The sequence below is a fragment of the Myotis yumanensis genome, unplaced genomic scaffold (genome assembly GCF_028538775.1).
Source record: "Myotis yumanensis isolate MYYU_CA2020_CCGP unplaced genomic scaffold, mMyoYum1.0.hap1 SCAF_15, whole genome shotgun sequence".
NCBI lineage: Eukaryota > Metazoa > Chordata > Mammalia > Chiroptera > Vespertilionidae > Myotis > Myotis yumanensis.
This window is the reverse complement of record NW_027223766.1, coordinates 685544-695883: the sequence shown is the minus strand read 5'-3', so window position 1 is coordinate 695883 and position 10340 is coordinate 685544. Positions and strand designations below refer to the sequence as shown.

Sequence of the window (10340 nt, the reverse complement as noted above, 5' to 3'; positions counted from 1 at the left end):
ATGCAACTGTTGTGTAAGTCTAATGTGTGCACATGATGTGTCGATACATGTATAGCTACTTTTTTTCTTGTTGTAGTGGGAGCACTTAAGATACACTGTCTTAGCAACTTTCAGGTATACAATTTAATATTGTTAACTGTGGCCACCATGCTGTACGTTAAAACCTCAGACCTTACTCATCTTGTAACTGGAAGTTTGTACCTCTTGACCAGCATTGCCCCCATTTCCTCCAGGCCCAATTTCTGGCAACCACCATTCTGCTCCATGTTTTCATGAATTCAGCTCTTTATAAATTCTACATGTAAGTGCGATCATTGTTGTTTGTTTTCTCATTTCCAATGCTATATATATTCATTGTACAAAAGATAAGATACTTTAGCATTCATAAAATGCTAATAATCATTACACCTAGACTCATGATATAGCCTTTCGAGTCTTTTTCTCTGCACCAGTGAGTGAGTAAATATTTTTTGAAATGAACAAATGAATGTCTTACTTTTGATTGAATTATTGTCAAAGCTAAGAACTACCTCAGATTGCTTTTGAAAGGATTCAGAGCATTATGAAGAATTGAAAGCATCATAAAGGTTAATCTCATTTCTGCACCCCCAAAGTTCACCCCCCACCCCCATAACCCACCTGTGTCATTTAGTGTCCAGCAGAGAGAAGTGCCTGCTGTGGGGCTGCTGCCTGAGTCAAAGGGTCAAGCTGTTATCCTTTTTAAGGGACTCACGTGTCTGAAATGTCTCAAATGTAACAGAAAAGGTTGCTCTTTGGTGTTGATGTGAAAAATTTGAGCAGAAAATTCTAAAGCCAAATTTCACAGTAAGAAAGAAGAAAGCCTTAGACAAGGTCATTGTTTTGGCATTGCATTTTATTACCTGTTTGACTTTAAGCAGACAGGTAGCTTCCCTGAACCAAGCTCCTCTTCTGTAAGTTGGGGATAATGACCCCTACTCTACTGTCTCCTACCAGAGTCACTATGAAGACCAAGTGTCAAGTGTATGGTTATTTGCATTGCATGCAAGTGTGTATGCTATTTTTTTAAAAAAATGTTTAGAAGTAGAAAGAGCAAAAGCATTGCCACTCTTTATAAAATTCTGGGATCTAATTCTTGGGTTTAACATTGGTAGTAATTAATTGTGATGCAACTACTCTCTCAGAACCCTACTCCAAGTTTTCTTCAAAAACAAAAGAATCCCTTGATGGCTAGCAGCTCATTGATCTTCAGTAGAAAAGACAGAAAATAATCCCATTTCACAGAATAATAGCAGGCTTGCCCATTTTCACAGAGGTCTCAGAGCTCCAGAGGTCTGTGTGTTTTACTTTAAGCACAGCAGAGACATGCAAGGAGGAAGCAAGGGGAGAAGCCAGATAGGCGGTGTCCCTGTGGGGGCACCCCAGGGTGTGCTGCAGGGTTGCCTACAGGTGCACACCTGGCTCCTGGCAGCTCTGGGGGGAGGAATGGGCCTTGCATGGGAGGCAGGTGACTCGGCTTCTATCCTACCTCAGAGACAAGCTGTGCAATCTGGGTTTCATCATGTCCTCTCCTCTCCCTGAGCCTTGGTTTCTCTATCTATAAAGGGAGGGAGTTAGCCTAGATGAGTTCCTTCCAGTCTTAAACATCTAGGATTCTGGGTTATTTCCCATTCATGCCTTCCCAAATAGAAGTTTGGTAGAGAATTACCACATCCAGATGAATCAGGTGGTATGTCTTATAGAGAAGTCTATGCCAAGATGTTCCGGGACATCCTGCACACCGACAGCATCTGGAGACAGCGCTGTCATCAGGACCTTGGCATTCCTGGAAACTTGCAGAAACCGGAGAAGATCAGTGGTATGTCTTATAGAGAAGTCTACGCCAAGATGTTCCCATACAGAAACCTTTTGGGTTTGTGACAGCTAGATTATGGCTATAGAAGACTGCTGAATGTAGTGGTGGATGATGGCTTATGCATTACTGGTTGGATGTACGGGCCTCGCCTTAACACACATGTGGACAGCCCAATGCAATTCGAGCCTTCGTTTCGAATTCACCTGACGCAGAGGAAATCAGCCACGGTGGACTACATGGACGACTTGTACAGCTTTTCCCACAGCTGCCACATGCAGATTCAGAAGGACAGGTTCAGCATCCGGTGGATCCAGAGAGACCTCCGACGGGATTCACCAATGCGGCTTAGGGGAGGACGGGAACTGGGGAGTCTTCATCCTGTTCGGTGAGAACCACTTCCGGTTCATCTGGCTGGAGATGAAATACTTCATCCTGTTAGGCAGAGTACAGAACATCTTCCAGCATGTGGAGGCACCATACCCGCAGGCCTTCCTGGAGATGCTCTGAAACATTCAGCCCGGACACCCCAGGAGGAGCAGCTTGCATGCACTTTGAATACTGGACCTTCTGACCTCGTGACCGACTTTTGTTTGATTTTTTTTTTAAACCTCACCTGAGGAAATATTCCCCTTGATGTTTAGAGAGAGTGGGGGAGAGAGGGGAAAAGAGACATAATCCATGTGAGAGAAACACATCAGTAGTTTGCCCCCTGCCCAAGCCCAAACCAGGGCCAGGCTGGGTAGAGGCCAGAAATTGAGGTAGAAGTAAACCTTAGACCAGGGGTCTCAACTGTCCTAATGCTGCGACCCTTTAATACAGCTCCTCATGTTGCGCGAAGCCCCAATTTCCTTGTTACAAATTGAACATGAACATGATTTGGGATAGATAGATAGATAGATAGATAGACAGATAGGTAGATAGGTAGATAGAAATATAAAGATACTGGGATAGCCCTGAACTGCCTGGTGGTGGCCATGCTGCCGAGGCCCCAGCACAGAGTGGTGGTACAGATGTCTATGGACCTGTCCCTGTTCATCAGTCCATGTTGTTCTCTATATTCCACAAATGAGTGAGATCACATGGTATTCATTTTTCTCTGACTGGCTGATTTCACTTTGCATAATGCTCTCCAGTTCCACCCATGCTGTTGTAAAATGGCAAGAATTCCTTCTTCTTCTTCTTTTTATTTTTCACCGCAAGGTAGTATTCCATTGAGTACAAGATAAGAAGGCTCTGCTTCTGCTCATAGATAAGCATAACCAGTGAGGCTTAGGAGGAATTCTTCTAGAAGACATAGAGGAAGTACTGCCCAATTCCCAGAAAGCTGTCAAGGCTTCAGGGGACCAGATATTCTTTGTAAATCGTCCAGAAAAGAAGAAAATTCTTTTCTTCAATGATAAAAGCTGTCAATTTTCTGTGGACGAAGGGTTTCAGAAACTGTGGAGGAGTGTCACTTTGGATTCAATGGGTGAGGAGAAAACTGGAGAAGGCAGCGGAGATATTCAGAAGAATATCTGAAGCGACAGGGTATTTCTTCCATGCAGGAATCCAGACCAAAGAAAGTGGCCCCTATCCAGAGAAGGAAAAAGCCTGCCCACTATACAAAAAGCAACGATTTAAGACTCATAGCGAACACATGGCTGGAGTGCTGAAGGATGACTCTGACATTGCTCCTAGTAAATAGTGAACAGTTTTGTAGTGTGAAGAGGTCACCACACACCAACAGAGGAGGCAAACCAGCTTGAGGAACTGGATTCAGGTCAGCTTCCTCCCCCACATTCTTGGATTTGGGGGCCAGGAATGACACCTTCCATGTCATGCCAGATGAAAAAAAAAAACAAAAAAACACTCCTTAAAAAAATAAAAATAAAAAAAACCTCCATGAAAAACTCTTGATCGGGCCTTTCAACTTTCTCAGGCTTCGGCAAGCCCAGATGGTCAGGCCCGGACTTGGTCTGTGGGCGGGGGCCTGACCATCCATCCATCCAGAGAGTGAGCAGGGTGGGGGTGAGGGGTGGGGATGGCCCACAAGATTGCCTGAGCCAGATATAGTCTTTGGCTGTGGATTACAGAGATTGGGTTGACTGGGGCCTTGGCCTGCGCCAAAGATCCCGTCCAGCCCTCTGCTGATCGAGAAGCGTCAATGCAAGCCCCCCTCCTGCAACCTCCTGTGGGGAAAGCACAGACAGGTGACTAGACTTCCCCATTTCTGGCTAGACCCGAGGTGGGAAGGACATGCAAGGGGCGTTGTCATTGAGAAGGCAGGGGCTGAAGGGTGTTCATGGATGGCGAAGTACCATTCAAAGCAAGGAGTGTCCGTGCGTGACTGCGGATATACACGCACAGACACACATACTTGCGCACACACACAAACTCCCACACCCACACCCACACACCTATCCCTCCCGCCTCTAACCCTCCTGCCCCCTGCGTCCCCCTGGCACACACACACACACACACACACACACACACGGGAGCACAAGATATCTGCCTAGTAAGGCACGCCTAGGAGATTTTCCGTGGCTTTGTTTCCAATGGCCATTCCTGGGCCCACCAGAGCCTGTCTATGTATGTATTGTCCCTTCTTCCACAGAGAAACAACAGCTATGCCGTCCTGCAAGACGTGGAGACCGAGCCCTGCAGGCCTCCTTGGGCACTTGCCATGTCTCCCAAGTCCTCTCCCAAGCCCCGTGAATCGCTTGGGCGGTCCAGTGGCGCCCTCTCCTGGTTCTGGAGCGCCAATGCAAGCCTCCTCCCCTCAACTTGAGGCCCAACCAGTGACTTTGGTCCTGGGGGCGGCTGATTGGTCAAGCAGGCAGCTGATTTGGCTCCTCCCACCAGCTCTGGGGCTATAAAAGAACGCAGGGCCTTCTTTGCAGAGCTTCTCAGCCCTGGCTTGTCTTGGTCATGATCGTCGTCCTCGTTCTTCAAGGGTGCTTTAGAAGCCGCTAGAGCACCTGGCTAGAGCCTGGCTGGGCTGCTGACCCACTGAACGCTGTCTCGGTGTCATTTCTTCTTCACCGACTCGTCCACACCCTTGGTAACCCCTGGGCCTGGACCCCAACATCTGGGACAGCCCCGGCGCCGCGCGGGGATTGAAGGGCCAGCCTGCCTCCATACGGGCTCGATCCGAGGCTGATTCAGGGCCCGCCATGGCCGACAAAATCCACATGTCACTGGACGATATCATTAGGCTGGACCGGAGCGAGCGAGACGGCCAAGGTGGCGGCCGAGGCCGTGGCGGGGGCAGAGGCGGGGGCAGGGACCGAGGCTGGGACCTAGGCCGCTCCCTGCCCCAGTCAACCAGACTTCTGCCAGGGGTGGCCCTGGCTTTCCTCGGTCCCACGTTCTTGCTGCTCTTGCTGCTCCCGGATCACCTGCTTGTCAATCTCCTGGACAACACGGGAGAGCTCTTTGAAGTTGCGGAAGATCTCGCCATCTGGCAGGTGGATGCGGCGCATGAGGTGGATCTCTACCTTAGAGTTCATGCACTGTCCCGTGATGTGGGTGACCGTGGCATACTTCCAGCTCTTTGGGCTCCAGTCACTTGGCAGCCGCCACTTTGTTTTTTAAATATATTTCATTGATTTTTTAACAGAGTGGAATGGAGAGGGATAGAGATTTAGAAACCTCAAAGATAGAGAAACCTCAATCAGCTGCCTCCCGCACACCTCCTACTGGGGATGTGCCCACAACCAAGGTATATGCCCTTGACCGGAATCGAACCTGGGACCCTTTAGTCCGCAGGCCGATGCTCTGTCCACTGAGCCAAACCAGTTAGGGCGGCAGCCGCCATTTTGAAACGGCAAATGTCAATCCCTCTCTTTTATCCTCTCCCCGCCGCCCCAAATCCGGCATGTTTACTTCCCCGTTTGGATAGCACAAAATGCAAGTCCAAAACATTGTACAAGTATACTTTTTACTACACAAAGTGGATTAATACCTTTGTGTTGTTTTGGGGGTGCGTGTGTGTGTGTGCGCGCGCGCGCGTGCCCGGTGGCGCCTGCGCGTCTGTGTGTGTAAATCCGCAGTCACACATAGACACTTCTTGATCTGAATGGTCCTTCAGCATCCATGAGCACCCTTCAGCCCCTACCTTGTCCCAGACAGCGTCCCCTGCTTGTCCTTCCCCCCCTCTTGTCCAGCCAGAATTGGGGAAGTCCAGTCACCTGGCTCTGCCCTCCCTAGAGGAGGCTGCAGGAAGGGGGCTTGCATTGGCGCTTCTCGACCAGCAGAGGGCAGGGCTGGCTCTCTGGCCCCGCCTGGGCTGGGCCAGCTGGTTGACTTCCAATCACCCGCCCCCCGCCCCCATCCCAGCCTTACCCCACTCCCTCTCAGGATGGATGGTTAGGCCTGGCTCAGAGACCAAGTCCGCACCAGGCCACATGGGCCTGCAGAAGCCTCCGCCCCTTGAAAGGCTGGATCAATGTCATTTCTAAGGAGGTTTTCCTGTGGGGTTTTTCTGTTCGTTTGTTTGTTTGGTTTTTTTTATTGGTTTATTATTATTATTATTATTTTGTTTTTTGGGGGGGATTTCTTCTTTTTAGGAGGGTTTTTTGTTTTGGTACACTTTTTTGTTTTTGTCAATTTTTTGGTTTGTTTGTTTTTTCTTCTACTTTTATATATGGGATGATGTGGAAGGAGCCAGAATGTTCCATTGTTCACCCAATTTGTTGGCAAACATCTCTATTTTTGCCCTGTCACAGGTTTGTCTCAGCAAGCATCAGGGCCTTCATTTCCCTTTGGTACAGCATCATGATCTTCGTCATCTTCACCCTCACCCGTTTTTCTGTCTTCAGAAGGAGGTGGTGATTCCTTTGCTAGCTTTCGTACCATGTGTTCAAGATATTCTGGCAAACTTTTGAACTGTTGTTTGTTTGACTGGAAGAAGTGAGGGCTTCTCCCTGCTAACAGTCTCAGGGCTCTCCAACCATAATTTGGATGGTTCACCACCTTATATTCGTTTTCAATCATGCTTTCCGGGTCTGCCTGTTCAATGGCTTCTGCAAAGAATTCCTCCAAAGTTGGCATATAGCCTCTGGGGGCTGATTTACAAGCTTCCATATTATCCAGGCAGAGATCCCAAAGGCTTGTTATCGCCTCGTTTCTCTTCAGAATCTTTGTGCTGGGCCCTTTCCACAGGAAGTCCAGGAAGTCCTCTGGTGCGGTTCTCTTTCGTACTGCTCTCGTCGGCTTAGTATCTGATGTTCTTTCCTTCACAAAACTTGGGCAGCCTTCGTTTTTCCACTTGTTCCAGTTTTCTTCCGTGGATAATATATGCTCTACCATTTTTGAAAACCTCTCTCCATCGGGTGGGTTTTCAGAGAGCAGTTGATAAACTGATTTTGTGGTGCCTTCAATCCAGAGTGACTGCTCATCAGTTAAAACATGGTTTGAACTTTTGGATTTCACCTGTCCCTTGAGATATTGGAATAAAATGAGATACTGCAGGAGAATCTGTCGGCGAAAGTTACTGTCACTCAGCTGTAAACCCAGCAGCAACTTTTCACTTGTTAAAAATTTTGCAGCATATACATGCTCTCCTCCTGCCCTTAATTCTCCCATCTTTTTTCTTGAGTCCTGAGTATCATCTAACTTGTAATTCTTGAAAACAGCCAGGACTTCTTCTGAGTACCTGCGGAAAGTTTTCCATGTCATCTTCTCACAGCATTGCCCAGGGTTCCTGAAGTAATCCTGAAGGGACCAGAATTTGCGGTACAGGCTGTAATCCATTGGGATGGAGCAAGTTGTTGGAGCTTCATCATCACCCATGTCACCTTCGTCTAGGTCCATTCCTTCTTCTCCGTCTTCAGCGTGCTTCTGACCCAAGGTGCTTTCCTGCTCATTGGTATTGAAAACAGTGACATTTTCCAGATTAAACTGACCCTGCAAGTTACGACCGGATCTCTCAGGTAAAGGGAAAAGCCTGGCCAAAAAGAGTTGAATCCGTGCATGGAAAAGTGTGTGCGGGGCTTTGGATAATCTCCTTAAGAGGTCATTGCACATACATAGTAAATAAGTTTTCCCAGCAGACTTCCAAGTAGCAACATTTTTTCTCACAAACGAGAATATTGTGTCACACTGATCCAAAGGCAGACATTCCAAAGCATCTGCCAACAAGACAGCAGGTGTCGCCGCAGTGCAAATCCCTTCAGTGACTCCCCCAATAGCAAGAGAAATAATAGCTAAAACATTTTCACACGACGAGTGATTGATCATTTCTTCTTGCAGGACACCTCTGAAAGCTTGGTCAAGGGTACATTTCTTTTCGTCTTCAGTTCCAGGTAACTGGCTGAAGGTATTCAACAATGGCTTGATATTTTTGTTGTTCAGGGCTTCTCTGGTAGACTTGGTAAACCGCGTCTGCGCTTCAGCTACACTGAAGCATGGCTGTGTAGGAGACATCTTCGCAGCAGCGCATGTTGTGGGGGCCAAAGCCCAGTAGGTGCAGGGGTTCCCAAACGTGCGTACGGAGTCGGCGAAGAAGAAATGACATGGAGACAGTGTGTGTGTGTGTGTGTGTGTGTGTGTGTGTGTCGAGTCCCCTGACTCCTCTTGCCCTTGGTCCCCCTGTGCGTCCATTTAGATCATTGGAGGTGATTACAGATTTCAGAAGTGAGCTCACACAGGACAGATACAAAACACACAAGGTCAGAGACACCTACCGTGGTCAGTCAGGCCATCCGGACTGGGGGTCCCTCAATGGTGTTTCGGATCCTGGCGAACCCCCAAATATTATGCCCAGATTTCAAGATCCCCAACAGACAAACACGGATCCAGCCAATTCCGATGCAAAAGCAGAGAGTCCTTTATTATTATTATTACAGACCTTGGTGTGGCTCCAAGCTTCTTCCTATGCAATGGCAAGAAGGGGAAGAGGCCTCCATGAGAAAAAACAGGGTTTTAAAAGGGGGTGGAGTGAGGGGACTATGAGCCCTGCCGATTGGGCAGGCACAAGCTGGGTCTTGTTACATAGGATGCGGTAATTTTTATGGCCCCCACATCCCTTGACTGACATTGGTTAGTTTAAAGATATCCCGAGCATTGCCAGCAGAGGCCTGGGCTTCCGGGAAGAAGGAGGTCTGAGCACATGGCTACTGCCCTAACATGGAGGATATGGTTTAAGATGGAAGGCATAGCCCTCACCCTTTCACTCCTACCTGTGCTGAAATCCATGGATGTTGGGTGGTGTGTGGAAGTTGTGGGCCGCAAAAGAGAAGAAAGAAAAGAGGAGGGCGGGCGGACGGAGAAAAAAATCTACGAGGACAGAGGGACTTGATGCACTGGGCTCCATGGGCGGAATGCGCTCCGATGACGCTTGCCGCTTGAATACTGGATGTGGTATGAATGTATGTATGTATGTATGTATGTATTCAGATGATATTTTCTTGAGTTGTCCACTTGAATAACCTGAATGTTTTTGTTGTTGCTGTTTTTTGTTTAGTTCCATACAAAGATTCCTATTTATTCATATCTGATTTATTCATTTTTTATTTTATTTTAAAACCCATATGGTTTTATGAACCGGTGTCTCCCCAATAATTTCAACGAGAGAGAGAGAGAGAGAGAGAGAGAGGATGAGATGATCCGATCCGTGAGTACTGCCTCATTTATTTTTCAGCTCCCAGGCAGCAAAAATGTTTTTGTGCCCTAACTGGCTTGGCTCAGTTGATGGAGCGTTGGCCTGCGGATTCCGGGGGGGGTGGGGGAAGAGCGGGGGAGGGTGTGTGTGTGTGTGTGTGTGTGTGAGTGTCCCAGATTTGATTCCGGTCAAGGGCATGTACCTTGGTTTCGGGCACATCCCCAGTAGGAGGTGTGTAGGAGGCAGCTAGCAGATCAATGTTTCTCTCGTGGATATTTCTCTCTATCCCTCTCCCTTCCTCTCTGTAAAACATCAATAAAATATTTAATAAAAAGTTTTTGTTATGTCTTCCGGGAAGGGAGAGAGGGAGAGGGAGGCAGGCGCCGGGACGTCTTGGGCCTGCGGGGTGTGTGTGGGAGGGGTGGGTGGGTGGTGGTGGTGGTGGTGTGTGACTTCGAGGAAGTCTTTCACTTTTGAATGGCCTGGCCCACCCCCGTGTTTGTTCCGGCCATCCTCTGAAAAAGATTATCCTAGGCACCACCCCCCCACCCCCGCGTTCGGTGATGCCGTGCTGTCCTGGACGGGGTTGGTGTTGGGGGCCCGGGACCTGATCGGCCCTGGGGGCGGGCGGCAGAATGCCCTTGCTGTCCTGAGCTCCAGATCTGTTCCGCTGAGGTTTGCGCTCCTTGTCGGGAGCCACCTGGCGGCCACTTTTATATCGTTTCTTCCTTGAGGAGCATCTAGGGTGGGGAAGCGGCTGCAATGCCCGAGGCCTACTTCCATGGTGCCAGTGGCGCTGTCGGGATCGTCCCAGCAGTGCAGGTCCATAGGTGCCCGGCCCATTCTCCAGAGATTGGACCTGCAGCAATGCTGAAGGCGTGAGCTGCTGCCGCCGATGCGGTGGTGGACCACTAGGACAGGTTG

At 48.8% G+C, this 10340-nt stretch overlaps 1 protein-coding gene and 1 pseudogene across 1 annotated transcript; one reads left to right on the top strand and one right to left on the bottom strand.

The window, feature by feature from the left end:
- The first annotated feature begins 1737 nt into the window (after positions 1-1737).
- On the top strand, positions 1738-3518 carry LOC138993450 (transcription initiation factor IIE subunit beta pseudogene; annotated as a pseudogene).
- A 1615-nt stretch (positions 3519-5133) lies between these two features.
- On the bottom strand, positions 5134-8239 carry LOC138993447 (THO complex subunit 1-like). The gene is given in 6 exon segments (XM_070392705.1): positions 5134-5226; positions 6480-6526; positions 6529-7048; positions 7223-7739; positions 7869-8072; positions 8184-8239. Coding segments are annotated over 6 exon segments (1437 nt in total).
- Between the last annotated feature and the right edge of the window lie 2101 nt (positions 8240-10340).